This window comes from Setaria italica, chromosome III, assembly GCF_000263155.2.
Source record: "Setaria italica strain Yugu1 chromosome III, Setaria_italica_v2.0, whole genome shotgun sequence".
NCBI classification, from domain to species: domain Eukaryota; kingdom Viridiplantae; phylum Streptophyta; class Magnoliopsida; order Poales; family Poaceae; genus Setaria; species Setaria italica.
In genome coordinates, this window is record NC_028452.1 from 14,910,137 (window position 1) to 14,927,788 (window position 17,652).

At 46.8% G+C, this 17,652-nt stretch overlaps 4 protein-coding genes and 1 pseudogene across 4 annotated transcripts; all 5 read left to right on the plus strand.

Annotated features, from left to right (window-relative positions):
- Window positions 1-200: 200 nt before the first annotated feature.
- Window positions 201-3,426, plus strand: LOC101777549 (SNF1-related protein kinase regulatory subunit beta-1). Its single transcript, XM_004961607.3, has 4 exons — window positions 201-649; window positions 2,271-2,455; window positions 2,556-2,718; window positions 2,872-3,426. The coding sequence occupies exons 1-4, from the start codon at window positions 482-484 to the stop codon at window positions 3,193-3,195; spliced, it is 840 nt and encodes a 279-aa protein (XP_004961664.1). The 5' UTR covers window positions 201-481; the 3' UTR covers window positions 3,196-3,426.
- A 3,787-nt stretch (window positions 3,427-7,213) lies between these two features.
- LOC101777968 lies at window positions 7,214-10,886 on the plus strand (annotated as a pseudogene).
- A 177-nt stretch (window positions 10,887-11,063) lies between these two features.
- On the plus strand, window positions 11,064-11,507 carry LOC111256626 (non-specific lipid-transfer protein-like protein At2g13820). Its single transcript, XM_022824862.1, has 2 exons — window positions 11,064-11,305; window positions 11,397-11,507. The coding sequence occupies exons 1-2, from the start codon at window positions 11,077-11,079 to the stop codon at window positions 11,462-11,464; spliced, it is 297 nt and encodes a 98-aa protein (XP_022680597.1). The 5' UTR covers window positions 11,064-11,076; the 3' UTR covers window positions 11,465-11,507.
- Window positions 11,508-13,065: 1,558 nt separating this feature from the next.
- On the plus strand, window positions 13,066-15,532 carry LOC101778363 (calmodulin). Its single transcript, XM_004961610.3, has 2 exons — window positions 13,066-13,307; window positions 14,852-15,532. Exons 1-2 carry the CDS (start codon window positions 13,232-13,234, stop codon window positions 15,223-15,225), a joined length of 450 nt encoding a protein of 149 aa, XP_004961667.1. The 5' UTR covers window positions 13,066-13,231; the 3' UTR covers window positions 15,226-15,532.
- Window positions 15,533-16,274: 742 nt separating this feature from the next.
- LOC101779305 (probable calcium-binding protein CML9) lies at window positions 16,275-17,133 on the plus strand. The gene is made up of 2 exons (XM_004961611.2): window positions 16,275-16,532; window positions 16,612-17,133. The coding sequence occupies exons 1-2, from the start codon at window positions 16,457-16,459 to the stop codon at window positions 16,989-16,991; spliced, it is 456 nt and encodes a 151-aa protein (XP_004961668.1). The 5' UTR covers window positions 16,275-16,456; the 3' UTR covers window positions 16,992-17,133.
- The last annotated feature ends 519 nt before the right edge of the window (window positions 17,134-17,652 follow it).

Genomic DNA, 17,652 nt, shown 5'->3' on the forward strand with positions numbered 1-17,652 from the left:
ATCCAACAAGATCAGACCACCAGGGGCACCGCGGTAACTTCGCCCCTCGCGACGCATGCATGCACGGACGCATCTCAACGGCCGAGACGGCCCGACCCCTCCGATCCGACGGCGGAGGAAACTCGCCGGGCGATAGGTCCCGAAAAACACGCGTGAGGCGGCGTGCCGGTCACGTGACCCGCCACGTTATATCCCGGCCCCAACTCCGCCTCCGGCGAGCCGGCCCGCCATCTCTGCCAGCACCGGGGGCCCGGTGGCTCGCCGGCGTAAATCAACCAAAACCCCGTGGCATTCTCGAGCGGTGCCGTAGTCCCGCGCTCCTCCTCCTAGTTTCTTTGCTTCGCCATAACACTGGCTTAATTAGAGCGGCGGTTTTCGAGAGGTGGGTGTAGTGCTCTGCTACTTCGCCTCGAGGGTTTGGTTGGTGGAGGTGGGGAGTGGGAGAGTTGGAGTACCTGCGGCAGCGAAGATTCGGGCGGGCATGGGGAACGCGGCCGCCAAGGATGGGGAGAACGGCCACATGGCGGCTCGCAACGGCGGCGGGAGCAGCTCGGCGGGGGGCGCCGCCGCGAGGCCGCCGCCGTTGTCGCCGCCGGACGCGGTGATGCTGGAGCAGCCACCGCCCGTGCCCTACCTCTTCGCGCCGCAGGTGATGATGATTTATTGTTACCCGAAAAAAAAAAAGGAAACGATGATTTGAGAGGAAGAAAGAATCCCCCCTCCTGTGATGTTCTTGATATTTTCGCGTGATAGAATTGCTCGGCTGCCTCATTCTTCCGGTGCTTCGTGCAAATTGTGGTGGTCCTAGGGTCCGCAGGCAGAAATTTCGAAGAGAAATTGGTGCTCGGTTGTTTCTTGCTCCTGCTTGGCCAACTAATTCAGTTTTGCTCGCTGCGTGCTTTCTCTTCTTGTATAATCCAACAATGGTAATTAAATTTGTTTCAGCTGTAGAAGTGGTGCGTATCACTGGATGTAACTTTCAGATCTGTCGCTAAACTGCAACTTGTAGATGTTTGTGTTTTTCTCAAAGAGTAGATTCTCTCGTTGGGATAACAGTGCACCATGCAAAAACAAAAAAGCATCGAAGAAAAGAAAGATAAAGAACTAGGCAGTGCAACAAAAAGATTATAAGGGATTTGGCTGTGCCTGGATTCTACAAAGGGTTTTGGTAGTCCTGAATCTTGGACTGGGTTGGGTGGACAATTTGGCCCTCCTTTCTCCAATCGCACGCGCATACTTTTTTAACCCTTCTATTAGATATTTAGCTGCGGGGGCACAAATGACTAGATAATGCAAGTGTTGTTGATTGTTTCATTTTTCTTCCTCGGTGACTGCACGCCACATTGTGACAAAATTGTTACAGCCTGGTCTTGGTTTGAGGACCTGTGGTCTCTTTAAATGCATACTTTGTGCTTAGAGTTCGCCAGTGTTCGATGTACACCGCAGACCAGATTGCTTGCTCTTGGTTCTTGGATGGTCCCCATGATGGAAAAAAATGTTAGGCGCCATGCTCTAGAAATGTGATTCACAATCGGATTTATTGGAAAGAATCATGTGATTGAACACAAGTACAGTACTTTATTCAAGGCTGCTTAAATGAAACCACTAGTTAGACCTGCAAGGGCACATTTTGTATTTGACTGCATCATTTGATTATCCCTTCACCTACAATTTACATGAGAGACAAATGGCTGCCTCTTGGAGCATTAGGCTGGTACATCTAGTTGGATAAAGTTTTCGATCAGGTATTTGCTTATATGGATGTTGTAGATGGGTCATAAAGCAGGTGCTCGGGCAATGTGATCCAAAAAAAAAAATTGATCTGGTAACAGTTCATAGTCCTAACTCCTAACAACTGCCCCTTGTGTTTATAGTAACTTTGAAGCCATCTTATTATTAGTGTATATAAGCCTCCCATTGAGCTACGGATTCTTCACCAGAGTCATCTTGTTATGATGCTTAGTTTTCCCTTACCACTTGACTTCTTGTGGACTCCATTTAAACTTATGAAAATGTATAAAAAGTGACGTACGTCGTTAACCCTTTCCTTTTCTAAAGGGAATTACTGATCCTTTCAGACCCTTTAATACTTTAATACTGGGAGATATATAAATGGGCTCGTGCTTCGGATTGCTCTAAAGTTTTTGTAGGAGTATTGCCTTAACTAAGCATATGTCAATATTGCTCAACGCATTTTTAGTTGGGACAAATCACATTTATTGGCATTGCTGCTGGTCCTACTTCAACTTACAGGTAACTGCACCTTGCAGGTTCCAGTTGCTCCACTGCAGAGACCTACTGAATTTTCTCCTGTTTTCAACCATTCACCGATAAATGGAACAGATGAATCCACCACCAACCACGCCCTGGAGAAGGGGATTCCAACTCTGATTACATGGAGTCAAGGAGGAAATGAGGTGTTTCTGGAAGGATCTTGGGATAACTGGACATCGAGGTATATGCTAAAATCAGAATTTGTGTCTTCAGAAACCTTATTTACATCCCAGATTCTTAGGGTAAATTACTAAATCATAAACTCGGTATGTTAATCTCAGGAGAGCATTAGAGAGGTCTGGCAAAGATCACGCCATCTTATTGGTTCTTCCATCCGGAGTATATCATTACAGGATCATTGTGGATGGGGATTTGAGATACATCCCTGAGCAACCTTATGTAACTGATGAGTTAGGACAAGTGGCCAACCTCCTCGATGTCCATGTCAGTAAGGATATTATATTTCTGTTTCATCATTCAAACTTCTGAGAACCTAACAGCAGATTGAGAAAATTACTGGGGGTATTTGCTCTAAGCCATCTAAAGGTGTTAATGTCAGTTCCCGTTACATCTGAAAAACATATTTGTGTTGAACAGGATTATGTTCCTGAAAGTCTTGACAGCGTAGCTGAATTTGAGGCTCCTCCATCACCCGAGCACAGCTACGACCTGCAATACCCAGGAGATGAGGAATTCGCCAAGGAGCCGCCCACCCTGCCGCCCCAGCTTCTCATGTCTGTCCTCGGCGATGGTGATCCTGATAACGCTGATGATCAACCTCCAAAGCCACAGCACGTCGTCCTCAACCATCTGTTCATCGAGAAAGGGTGGGGATCTCAGTCGCTGCTTGCCCTCGGAGTCACTCATCGGTTCGAATCCAAGTGTGTGAGCTTTGTGCTCTACAAACCGCTAAGGAGGTGACAGTGTGACACTGCTGAAGAAGAAAGGAGTGTTGGCTAGGGACTGATGGAAGTGAATAATGGGAGAGTAGCTGACTTGGTAGTGTTGTACAGAAGGGAAACGCAGGAACCCTGGCTGATCTTTTTTTCACTTTTTTTGAAAGTAATAAACCGGTTTCCGTCGCCTGAGCTGATCGAGAAAATGAAAAATATTTGAGCTTGAAAAGGACTTTCCTCAATGCTCTTCTTGCAATTGTGAAAATTTATGTGGCCTGAAAATTGTAGGGGTCATGCATTGAATTGTGCAGATATCTGGTCTTTGTTCTGTGCTGTAGAGATAACGAAAGAATGGTGAGACCAGCAAATCAGTTAGCAACTCGGCTGTATCGCCTGGATAAAGTTGATGTGTCGATTTGCTGGAGACGTAGATAACAAGGACAGGGAAAGGAAATGGTAGATAACGTTGTGCGATCACAAGCTGCCTGGATTCGTCAGAAAGACTCGATAGAGACAGTGGCGATAAGAGCCGCTCCTTGTCAGTAGCTGGATAGCAATTATTCAGAAAAAAAGATCCCTTTTTTTTTGCAAAAGTATCAGTATTTTCCGTTTAACGTTGTCGTGCTGGGCTCGTAACTTTTGCAATACAAAATTTCCAAGCCCGTGCCATCCCGGCCCAACCCACGAGAACATCAACTGAGAGACCGTGTCACTGAATAAAATCCGGGCGTTCGTTTCCTTGGCAATCCTTTTAAGCCGTAGAGAGACCATGTCTGATACACACAACATGATAGTACGTAGGTACATGTTCTTTTACTGGACAAGAGTAGTGTTAAACCCAATCTTTGTACAAGGCAGAACAAATGGACTGTTCGCTTCAGCTTATTCAGCTGGCTTATCAGCCACCAAACATATTTTCCTCTCACAACAAATCAATCGTTTCAGCTTTTTAGTCGGCTTATAAGCTGAAGCGAACAGGCCCAAAATGTCCAGGACGATTCCAATACAAAGAGCCCTATCTCGTTACCTCAAGCTTCAGATTTTGATATATCGACGTCGACGCCAACAGCGTATCAGATTGAGCACTGGGCTCTGAATTCGAGAGACACCGGGCTCCTGCAAACTGCAGTGTCTGAACTTGAAGTGGCTAGCACCTAGTACTTGCGCAGAAGTTTATTTGCGACCCAGGGCTCTACGGTCCGGCATTTTCAGCGGGGCGGACCGAGAACGAGGCTACCCAAGCTGTGCTTCGGAGCCTCCTTTTCTCTAATTAAAATTATATTTTTTTAAGCTAAACATCACATATGTTAAAAGGGTTACATAGGCTCGGGCTGCAGCCCGGGTCCTAGATCCGTTCCTGATTTTCACCCTAGTTGCGAACTTGCGATTAACACAAAGTACTTATCTGAATTATTCATAGGGCATGTTTGTTTCTTTCTGGATTATATAAATTGGATTATAGTCGAAGGGTAGGAGGGTAAAAGATCATCATGGACCACTAGGGAACCACAAATAATCTGAAATAAGTTAGTATTAGGTAGCTTATTTCAGAAAGTTATATTTTACCATAGTACCCATGACCCATAATCCAACTTATATAATCTAGGTGGATTATAATAATCCCAAACAATCCGGCTCTATGGTTATATCACCTCCGGCTATCTGGAAAAAAAGTTTACAGATTTTATGCGCTTCGGATGAACAGCACTGACAACTGCAAGCAGGCTTCACCGTCGTACGGACAAAAGAAACTAGAGGACGGAGCCTCAGACCCTTTACGCATTGCGCTCGTTAATCCTTTGAAAGATAATCAATCAGAAGCATCGGTAGAGGATTAGAGTTGCAAGAATGTTTGAATGCTTTGTCTCGACGCCGTCAGCAGTATAAGTTGAAGAACAATCAGGCAAAGGGCCATAGCATCCTCCGCAAGACCTTGCTCCAACTTCTGCGGCCTCCAATTCCATCTCAAGAGCTAGATTTGGATAGGTACAGGGCTTAGGAAAAACAAACACAGCACTCATATGAGATTTTCATGCATTGTTTAAATTTTAATATATTTAAAAATTACTCGTACACTAATACATAAATAATTTTGCTTGAAATTTGTTTTTAAAAAAATCCAAATGCCCAAAACTTTAACGGGATTTTTAATGTGGCTAAAATCAAAAGTGTTATGCAAAATTTTAGCGGATTTTTTAATGTGGCTAAAATCAAAGGTGTTACGCCTTGCATGTCAACTAAGGTTTGCATCCATCTTATCTTACTATTACTAATTGAAGGTTTTTTTGAAGCCTCCAGATGAAGCCACCTAGGATCCTAGGTGAACACTCTAGAAAAAAAAAAGAAATATAAGAAATTCTCACAAAAAAGTAAAACATCTATCCATCAATCAGTAGACTCGAAGCATCATAGTCATTGGATATATTATGTTTTCTAAAAATTATCCACCTATGCCATTATGAAAATAGACTAAAGTAACCCCCTAAATCTATATCTAAATTACCCACCTTTGTCATTATATAAAATAAACTAAAGTAACCCCTAATCTTTATCTAAATTACCCACTTATGCTATTATAAAAATAATTTAAAATACCCCCTAAATTTGCAACTAAATTACCACTACTACTTAAAAATATTTTAAAGTAACTCCTTAAATTTGTATCTATATTACCCACATATGCCATAACTTAAAAATAACATGAGGTGACCCTAAATTTGAATTCAAATCACCTTCATTAAAAATATATATCCAAATATACACAAATATATAATTCTAAATTATCTATAAATTACATTATTGATATATTGTATAATAATTAAGGTATATACGCATAATATGTGTCACCATTTATAAAGATATAGATGAAGAGAAAGTAATGAGAATGTAGATTTGTATGTTAAAATTATAGCTCAAACTTAGAGTCTATTAAACAAATTCAAGCGCATACCTACAATGAAAAGTTAAAAATTATAAATGTTGATGAAAACATTATAGAGTTAACTAAAATCTATTACAATCGGACGAAGATAATAAGTATATGTTTATATAAGTATTGTGTTCGAATATTTAACAAATGAGAAGTAACTCAAGGTAATAGTTTTGTAGCAATGTGGACTTATTTTTTTTCATTGGAGACTCCCATTAGTTCTCACAAGACACACTAGCAAAAAAATCCTTAAAAATCTCACAAAAATCAGAAACATCAAACGTCAATCCTGTAAACTCTAATAATCTTAGTCATTGACCTTTTATATTTTCTAAAAAACTACCACCACTACCATTATGAAAATATTCTAAAGTAAACTTGAGAGCCTATATCTAAATTACCAAAATCTGCTATTATAAAAACTAATCTAAAGGAATCTCATAATCTTCATCCAATTTGACGATGCATGTCATTATAAAGCATATTAAAATGATATTCTAAATTTGTATCTAAGTTACCCACATATATCATTATTGAAAATAACCTAAAGTAAACACCTAAATCTTAATATAATTATCTTCGTGTTCATCGTACATAGATGTCAAAAAAACTAATATATAATTCTAAATTACCTATTTATATCATTGTTAATATACAAGTACTACGTTAAGGTATATAAGCATGATGATGGGTGTCACCATATAGTTTATACATGTATATGTGAAAGAAATATTGATTTTTATGCTAAACATAATGTATGGACGTGCGATACGAAATGAAGAAAGTGTGAATGTGGATGAAAAGGTATATAGAGTAATTACTAATTAAAAATTAATCACTACTAGACAAAGATAAGTACACATCTATATGAGTATTAAGTTAAAGTATTAAAAAATGAGAGAGTAGTAGATAAACAATTTTGATTTTTAGCCAGGAGTCTAATTTGTAAATAATGTTGAAATATAATAATTTTTAAAATTATTAGTCCGTGCGGGAGCTCGAGTTAATTGACCAGTAATTAACTAACTGAGCAATGCTAAGTTCTCATTAAACTCATGCCCTTTTGTATAGGAGGACGCAGCGACCACACATGCGCGATCACATCCTTCCCTTCAAAAAGTGTAATATGACTTTTCTTATTTGCAACCAGGTCAATTTGCTACAAGGTCTTATTTGGTCAAACTTTGTACAACAAGAGTAATACCAGTCGCCTTCTCAAAAAAGGCCCAGAAGGCTCAGAAGTCAGAAGCAGAGCATATCAACTCGCAGCGTAGCAGCCGCTCTGCCTTCCCCTGGAGCCATGCACCACCGCCTTCTCCCCATCCTTCTCCTCTGCTCGTCTCTCCTCGTCGCAACGACCAACGCCGACAATGAGCCGCAATACAAGGGCTGCCCGAGCGACGCGAACTACACGCGCGGCATTGCGTTCCAGGCCAACCTCGACGCGCTCCTCTCCTCCCTCCCCGCCGCCGCGGCCTCGACCTCCGGGTTCGCCGAGAACGCCACCGGCGCCGCGCCCGGCCAGCAGGCGTACGGCCTCGCGCAGTGCCGCGCCGACGTCAACGCGTCGGACTGCCGCGTGTGCCTCGATGGCCTGGTGCAGGACATGGCCAGCGACATCAACTGCTCCGTCCAGAAGAACGCCATGTTCATCTACGACAAGTGCAAGCTGCGGCACTCCAACACAAGCTTCTTCGGCGACTTGGACACGTCGGTGGTGTTCTCCGCGTGGAACTGGCGGAACGCGACGGGGCCGGAGCAGTTCACGTCGCAGCTCGGCTCGCTGATGAGCAGCCTCAGGACCAAGGCGGCCTAGGAGTCCCCGCGGAGGTTCGCGGTTGGCTCGGTGACGGTGACACCCTTGGTGAACATCTACGGCATGGCGCAGTGCACGCGGAACGTCGCCGCCGACGACTGCAACCGCTGCCTCGTCGGCGCCGTCAACTACATCCCGACGTGCTGCGACGGCAAGCAGGGCGGGAGGGTCATCTCCTGGAGCTGCTCCATTCGCTTCGAGGTGGAACCGTTCTACAACGCCCAGGCCGCCGAGGAGGCGATGTCGCCGGCGCCGGCCCCAGGTGGCGGGTCAGTGAACGGTGAGTTTTTGGTCTCCGGTCCGTCTCCTGTCCCGTCACTTTCCTAACGCGTCTGCTAGTTGACACTTTTGTCACTGCGTTAACGTGTCCAACACCGTTTTGTGGACCTTTTCAATTCAACCTCGCGTCTTGGCTGAACCTTTTCCGTTGTAGAGTAGCATGCGTGTCAACTTCAGATTCAGGGCGGTGACCGTCTAACTGATATGCTATCAAAGGCTGAAATGGCTTCTGTTCTGAATTTTCAACGAAGGCGGCGCAGGAAGCAACCACACTGTCAGGACGGCTCTCCTCGTGTCAATTCCTGTTGCTGTCGCGCTGCTGGTACTGCTGCTGGTTGCTGTCTATCTCTGCAGGAGGAACAGAAAGCCACACAAGCATGTGCAGATCGCGACCGCCAGTAAGTACCGAAAATATCTGACGAATAGTTCATGCAACGTTCAGAGAATCAGAGTAACCTCAATCTGTCATGTTCTTCAACAGGACATGAAGATATTGACGAAGGAATGAGAAGCTCAGAGTCTCTGTTGTATGATTTGAGCATGCTCCGAGCTGCCACCGACAATTTTTCAGAAGAAAACAAGCTGGGCGAAGGCGGGTTTGGGCCTGTCTACAAAGTAACAAACTTTTATAACTGGAACCTGAAAATTAATCCCAGAAACCTGACCTCGCATGAACGAATAATTGATGATACCATGGTCTCAATGTTCTTCATCAGGGTACACTGCAAAACGGGCAGGACATTGCAGTGAAGAGATTGTCCGCAACTTCGCAGCAAGGACAAGTGGAGATGAAGAACGAGGTTTTCCTGTTGGCAAAGCTCCAGCACAGGAACTTGGTGCGACTGCTCGGCTGCTGCATCGAGGAACACGAGAGGCTCCTCGTCTACGAGTTCCTAACCAACAACAGCCTAGACAAGATCCTCTTCGGTGCTGCATTCAGACAACCATAATCCTAATAATACTGTCATTTTGGTCCAGATGACTAGGACATTCCGTTCGCTAACGATTTCAGTAAATTGAATTGGCAGATCCTGCTCGGCAGCAGGAGCTGGGCTGGGGACTGAGGCACAAGATCATCGAGGGGATCGGCCGAGGGCTCCTGTACCTCCACGAGGACTCGAGGCTGACCATCATCCACCGCGATCTCAAGGCGAGCAACATCTTGCTTGATGGGGACATGAACCCCAAGATCTCCGACTTCGGCTTGGCCAAGCTGTTCAACATCGAGTCAAGCGTCGGAAACACCAGCCACATTGCTGGAACCTAGTAAGTTTTATTTGCCGGCGGCATCAGGAGCATGGGTGTAGTAGCACCATGCCACCATTCATCTGTGTTAACCTGACACGTCCGTGTCTTTGAAACGCAGCGGATACATGTCGCCGGAGTACGCCCTGCACGGCATCTTCTCGGCGAAATCAGACGTTTTCAGCTACGGCGTCCTCGTCCTCGAGATCGTCACCGGCCGGCGCAACACTTACACGCATGCGTCTGGACCCTCTGAAGATCTGCTCACCTATGTAATTAACATTCGAACGGATCCCTCTGACTGTCATCACGGATCAGTTAGAACCTTGTTTCAGGCGCTTAATCCATGTCGTGCATGGGCAGGTTTGGAGGCACTGGAGCCGCGGGAACGTTCAGGCGCTGCTTGAGGGGTGCTCCGCCGAGGGGCGGCGGCCGCAGGAGATGCTGAGGTGTATCCACGTCGGCTTGCTGTGCGTCCAGGAGGACCCGCAGCTCCGGCCCGGCATGGCGTCCGTCGTCGTCATGCTCAACAGCCGCTCCATCACGCTGCCGGCGCCCGACGCGCCGGCGTACGCGGTGCCGGGACGGCGTGCGTTCACGGACACCGCGGACGCACGGGGCGCCGATCGCGAGGATCGATGGGTGGGGTCACGGGAGCACTCCATCAATGACGTTTCCGTTTCTGACTTGGAGCCGCTTTAATAGTTCATCAGCACTCAGCAGCATGGACGAAGTGGATCGATCAACGAACTTGCGCAGCATGAACTTGAAGTGCCTAGCGCCTACTTGCGCAGAAATTGATTTTGCGGTTCAGGGCTCAAGAGTCCGGTAAATTTCACCGTAGTTGAGATTTAACACAAACAGCAGTACTTCATCTGGATTAGACCGTGCGTATCGCGTCCAGCTTTGCCCGGAAAAAATTACAAATTTTACGTGCTTCAGATCAACAGGACTGCCGACTGCAAGAAGGCTTCATCGTCGTGCAGACAAAAGAAACTAGAGACAGAGCCTCACACTCCTTGCGCTCGTTTTTATCCTTTCAAAGATAACCAATCAATCAGAAGCATCGGTAGAGGATAAGAGTCCAATCTTATTACAGGAAATGTTTGAATTCTTTATCTCGAACGCCGCAGTATAAATTGAAGGCGAAACCCACGTCGCCATCCACAACAATCAGGCAAAGCGCCATAGCATAGCATCCTCCTGGCCCCAACTTCCAAGGCCTCCAATCCCACCACTAAGAGATGGCGTTGCCCAAGCTCGTCGCCCTATTCCTCGCCTTCGCCGTGGTGGCGACGGCGCTGCAGCCCTCAGAAGCGGCGAGGGTCCAAGCCCAGCAAGGGTTCAAGCCGGCGGCCGCAAGCCAGGAAGCAGAGAAGGTGGCCGCCCAAGCTGACGGCGGTGTGCTGAGTGCACCGACCCTGCCCGGCCTCCCAGCTGGCCAGCTCCCCCCGGGGCTGCTACCCGCCATCCTCGGCCTGCTCTTCCCGCCGCTGGGCAGCAGCATCGGCATGATCCAGCCGCTGCTCCCGCCGCTGGGGTCTCCGCCCCAGCAAGGCGGTGTCCTAGATGGCATCTTGCCGGGGACCTCGCCTTCGCCGCCGGCGCCGGCGGAGTGCATGACGCCGCTATCGGCCATGATGCCGTGCACGGACTATCTCACCAACATGACCGTGCTGACGCCCCCCGGCGAGTGCTGCGACGGGCTCAAGACCATCATCAGGGACGCGCCCATCTGCCTCTGCCACGGCATGAACGGCGGCCTGAACCAGTTCCTCCCAAAGCCCGTCGACCCCCTCCGCATGAACGTCCTCCCGCTCGCCTGCGGCACTGTGCTGCCGATCCAAACCCTCTTCATGTGCAACTGTGAGTATCTTGCATTGTTATTTTCAGCAGATTTTATATGTCTTGCAAGGAGATCGATCAATTGATGAGACGATGCATGTGTATTTGACAGCGAACCAGGTGCCGCCGATAATGCCGCCCACCCCTGCAGAGCTGCCAATGACGCCTGCTGCACCGTAGATAGTTTTGTCGAGATGGTTTATCCTAGTTTATCCTCTTAGTTCTGTTGATACTGCACCTAGTTTATCCTCTTAGTTTTAAGATGGTTTTAGGATAGTTTAGATTAGAAATTGAAGTCATCGTAAAGACTAGATGGTATGAGGTCATATTAGTGCAGAGTTGCAGTCATGTACAATGATGACGCATCAGTGGATTGGATGGTAAAGGAATTTCTGCCTTAACGTTACATCGATGTCATGATTTGCTTTTCGAGGCTCATCGTGTATAGTAACTGCATATGGTAATTATTTCCGCCCAGAGAACCAATACAATGTTACCAAGCTGCGTATTCTGAATTTTTTTTTTGGAATTCATCGTAGGACAGCGTTTCAAAATCTTCTGGAAGAAAATATGAAATTAGTTCTCCTTTGATCTTATTCCTTACTTTCCAAATAAGATTTCTTACAAAGTTAGTCTTGACAAGCTAAATATTAACTTACAATTTGGAAACCAAATATGAAAATATTTTCTTACAATGATACCAAGTTGCATGCAGATACAATGAAACGTTATCCTTTAATCTTATTCCTTACTTTCCTTACTTTCCAAATTGTAAGACATTTTATTAGTTTTGACATAAATCAAACTTCTCTGATTTAAACCAAGTTAAATGAAAAATGCACTAACATCTACGGAGTATCTGCAAAACTAAATTAGTTGCATATTACATCCATTATCTGGGATATGTGTTGGTATTTGTTATTGAAGATGTTAACGTATTTCTCCATAAATTTGGTAGAGTTGAAAAGTTTGACTTATATAGGATCATTATGGAATCATAAATAGAGTAGCTTATTTGAGATTATTTGAGTTTTTTCAAAGTGGTCCTAGGGTGATCTTTTACCCAACTATCCATTGACCATAATCCAGCTTATATAATTTAGAAGGGAAACAAACATGACCGTATAAAATTGAACTAATAATTAACCTATCTTGCAGACGTCATGCACTCTAAAACAAAAGCAAGTAGCACTTCGTAATTTGTACTAGATTACGACAAGAAGAAATAAAATACTTGAAAGTCAAGGAATTATACTAGGTCACAAAGGAATCAAACATCATTTGCATACATGTTTGGGGTTCCCCCTCTTTTTGGGAAGAGTGTGACTGCTTACTTAGTTTTCAGATGCACATATATGCCTTTCTTATTTTTCCAATTTTATTGCATGTATATACTGAGTACCATATACGAGCAGTCAAGTCTTCTTTCTATCTTTTTCTTTCCTATAGATCTATGTTAGTCCAATTATTACTTAACCTATTCCCTAACCACCATGGGCATCTCTTTTCTCACCTCCCTACGTGCCCCTCATCATCGCTTTTATTAATTCATATAACATCGTAAAAAAAATCAACACATATTCAACTAGTCCTTGAAGAAAAATCACATCTGTTGGTCTTATAAATCTGGTCATAATGCCAAGCTCAAGATGGAATATGGAATCGTGGGTTGCCTAACGCCAAGGGAGGCCAAATAAAGGAAAAAGAAAAGCAAAAAAGGAATACAGACAAGGAAAAAAGGGCGGAGAACCGGATACAAAAACCACGGTTGGAACTTGGAATCCTCTTCCCCCTCGCCTCACCGCTCCCTATAAAGCCGGCCCGCGGACCGGCCACCCCGTTCCCCATCCGCGCAGGCCCAATCAACGGAGTGACGCGAGCGCGAGCACCCTCTCTCTCTCTCTCTCTCCCCTTCCGCGTCGCGTGCCCTCGCCGCAGCCCTCTCCCATGGCGGACCAGCTCACCGACGAGCAGATCGCGGAGTTCAAGGAGGCGTTCAGCCTCTTCGACAAGGACGGCGACGGTACCCGCCTCCCCCCCTCACCCGCCTCTATCCGCCCCCGTTAGGTTCCCCGATCTCTCGCGGCCGGATCGGGATCGCGCTTCCGGCCCCGCCCGATCCGGCCCGAATTATAGGGATTCTGTCGGAGCCGTCGGGGGCACGGCTCCAGATCCAGACCGCCGCGTGATGTGGTGCCTAGGGTTAGGTGATCTGTGAGGTAATTCGCCGGTAACCGGTATGCTGGCGTTTTGGGCGTGCGGGTGCGCGCAGCGATTTGAGCCGTCTAGTGATGTGCTCATTTGCAACTATCAGCTGTTTGTTATGTAGGATTTTGCTCACGGGGCGGGAGAACAGCGAAAATTATGGGTTTCGATGCGTGATCTGTTATGATTTTGCGGTGCTATCCAGGGTAGAACTATTTGGAAATCGTTAATTGCTTACTTTTGTAGCTAGAGTTGGAATTCTAGTGTCTAGTGGAACATTCATGAAGAATGGACAGTCAGCTTAGCATGATCCGAGCATCAAACTTTGGGAGCCAGGTTATTACCTTGGTGTGAACATATGGTTGCATGATCTACACATCAAGTATCGGAGATATCTTAGGGAATGGGTTTTAGTTGGATTTAGATCACTGAGATTGTTTGTGAAGAAAGGGTGTTGGTTTTGAGCTAAGCAAATTAAGGTGTGAATCTGTTATAATGTGGTAGTCTGATGTTAAGCAGTAGTCATTTTAGCTTAGAGAAAAAGTGTCAGGCAGGTTTTTTTACTTTGATTTAATACGTGTCTAGCAGTGTGTTTGTCCTACCTGTTTACGAGCCTACAGATAGCAGGGCACTCTTTATCAGTCACTAAGGTGTGTTAACACATTTTTTAAATGTCCTCTGTTGAATAGATATTTGACTTTCATGCTGGATTTGCTTTAAATTACACAAGTTGAGAGCTGTCAAGCATGGTTCTTTATTAAAGTGGCAGGAAACTGATCAATTGACTGCTAGGCACTAAAATTTGCATATGTGTTCACATTACCTTTTCCAACTATAACGTGGATCATGGTCTGCAATATTCTTTCCTCAAGTATTTACAATATTATGCGAGATAAATCCATAAATTGGCTGTTTGTATTTGAGATATGATGACCAACATCATTCACTGAAAGCAACTGGCATTTTACTATTTCCTATCATGTTACTTGTTTGACATTACTTTTATCCTTCTAAGGTGATGCAATACTTTGCTTGTTTAGGTGGCTTTTCTTCCAAGCAATGTTTTTTTTTTACCAATTTTTCCTGCTACAATAAGTTTATTGTAATTCGATTGGTGTATGGAAGTCATTGGCATGCTGACACACCTCAGGCTGCTGAAAGTGATCATGGCATTATGATGTGCTTTGTATTATTGTCACAATAATGTGAACTAAAAATAGCCTTAACAGTTATGTAGTATTTGGTCTTTAAATCTAACCGGCTATGTTTATGGACTTTTACAACTTTATAAATCCTTATTAATGAGAACATTGCATGTTTTTGAGTACTAATCATAAGTTTGGTTTCTTTTTCCCCTGGCAGGTTGCATCACTACCAAGGAGCTGGGAACTGTGATGCGCTCCCTTGGCCAGAACCCTACTGAAGCAGAGCTGCAGGACATGATCAACGAGGTTGATGCTGATGGCAACGGGACCATCGACTTCCCGGAGTTCCTAAACCTGATGGCAAGGAAGATGAAGGACACTGATTCCGAGGAGGAGCTCAAGGAGGCCTTCCGCGTCTTCGACAAGGACCAGAACGGTTTCATCTCGGCTGCTGAGCTCCGCCACGTCATGACCAACCTTGGTGAGAAGCTGACCGATGAGGAAGTCGATGAGATGATCCGCGAGGCTGACGTGGATGGTGACGGCCAGATCAACTACGAGGAGTTTGTCAAGGTCATGATGGCCAAGTGAGGAGCGGTCCCCATGAAATAAGTCTGTCCAAATTGAACTGTTATCAGGATCACAAGCTGTAGTTTGTCATGTCCCTTTGAGTACGTATCAGTATCATGCAAGTGGTAATGTCGAGTAGTTGTCGGGTTAGGTGGTGTAGTCATGGTAACGCGACATCAGATACCCTGGTTTCTTTTGATTGTGAAGTTACCTTGCATTATTGCGCCTGTTGGAGCTCTAGGATCTGTTGAAGTTCATATTTTCTTGGGCATTGGGTGTTTTTTTACGCAAGTGTTATGTTCATTTTGAATCGATCTGCATTTCTGTATGTTGGTTGGACTCTCGCGTCTCCTTAATGTGGCCATGGCCATGTCTATTGTGGAAGTGTTTGTTTTGGCCGGTCGGTGCCCGAGTTCCTGTCCAGAGTTCATACAGATGCCAAAAATTATGGAAATGTCAGCTGCGATATGAATATGATTTGCAAATTATGGAAATGGAGGATGTCCGATGATTACTTCGATAATGCATCGTCCGAGAATGCGCTCGTGACAGCAAATCGCTCGCGCTGCAGGGATCTTTTGAGTTCCTCATCCTCACACGTGCACGCTAATTATTCACGAACGAATCATGAACAGGAGAAACCAATTAGGTGTGATTCCAGGCTGTAGAGCCAACTTGGCCTAGTAGAGCTCAGAGACGACAGTTGCTATCGCCACTCGTATAGCATGCTCCCAGCAGTACCATTTGGTATGTGGGAAGCAGTAACAAACAAGGCCTGGAAAAATTGGAAGTGTTAACATTTGATTCAGCTGCTCCTAATGCTGTTATCATTGTTGCTCTTCCCCTTTGCCGGTTTGCCCCCTTTCTTTTGGCTTGTCTAATTCTGGCAGATAGACCCCTTTTAATACTGCTCGTGTCAGCTGTTGGATCTCGATCGGTCGCTGCTAATCGTGATGGTTAGGTGAGGATCATGGCGGCATGGCCTATCTTTACATGCACCCAGATGGCCAGACTGGATCACGCCAGGGGGGTGGATGAAACGTCGCTTTTATTATGATTACTACTAAGTGCCGCCACCGAATCCATCCTCGGCTATTCTCTGACCAAGAAAAAGTTGGCGTGCCAGATCGAAAATTGGGGAGAGTTTGGCTTTCCCTCCTGACCTGTCGAAATCGAATCATAGAAAGGTTCGCACTTCTCTCGCGAGCGAACAGTTAGCATCCACCGCAAGAGGAAAGCAGCTCCGGCGAGCATGGCGGGGAAGCTGACGCCGGAGCAGGCCGACGAGTGCAAGGAAATCTTTGCCCTGTTCGACGCCGACGAGGACGGCAAGACACCGCTCGCGCCTAGCTCTCCGGCCGCCGCCACGCACACAGCTACACTAATCTTCCCTTGTGATGATGGCAGGTCGCATCGCCACGGGCGAGCTCGTGACGGCGCTGCGGTCGCTGGGCCAGAACGTGGACGAGGCCGAGGCGCGGCGGTTCCTGGAGGACGCGGGCGTCCCCGCGGGCGCCGGCGCCATCGACCTCGCGGCGTTCCTGGCCGTGGCGGAGCGCAAGGCGGGCGCCAGGGTGACCGCGGGGCGGCTCGAGGAGTGCTTCGACGTGTTCGACGACGCCCGGAGCGGGTCCATCCCCGCGGAGCAGCTGCGGCAGGTGATGGTCAGCCACGGCGACCGGCTCACGGAGGAGGAGGCCGACGCCATGCTCCGCGAGGCCGACCCCCGCGGCGAGGGCCGCGTCGAGTACAAGGAGTACGTCAAGGTGCTGCTCAGGGACAAGTGACTCGGTGGCCACGAGCGATCGGACAGGACGGGGGGCCCCTGCTGGATCAAGATTCAGTATCTGTATATCCACTTTGTGTCAGCGTTGATGAATTCTGAGCGTACCACTGAACCAGTTTGCACTGGCGGTTACCATTGCACGGAGTATTTTGTGTCGATCGAGCAATTAGCGCACGAGTGCGCGGGCGGCACGACCATGATCAGAGCTCGCAGGATCCATTAGCCTCAGATCATGGTGTTCAAAGAGTCCATCGTCCTCCAGGAATCGCTCACCGGGCTCTGTTACCCCGCGCGCCACCGCGGAGGCAGCCGATTCTCCACGACGACGGCGACATGGATGGAGCCCAGCGCGGCCATGAAGCGTCCTCCTCGGTGAGCTCGAGAGGCCTCGAGCTCGCGCGTGTATTTGGCGGCAGCTGTGTCTCCCCGTCGAGCGAGCGAGAGAGGAGGAACGCGGCGTTGTTTACGTGGGCCTCAGAAAGGAGATAAGGCGGTAAAACCCGTTGGGCCGCCGCCCATTACATAATGGCGAGCGCTCGACCGATAGAGAGACGCGCAGAGCATGCAGCGGCAGCGCGTTTCAGCCGTTTAGTCCCACCTCGCCCAAGCAAGCGGAGCCGTGGCGTCGACTCGCTACATGAGGAGACCCTGGGTGCCGTTCC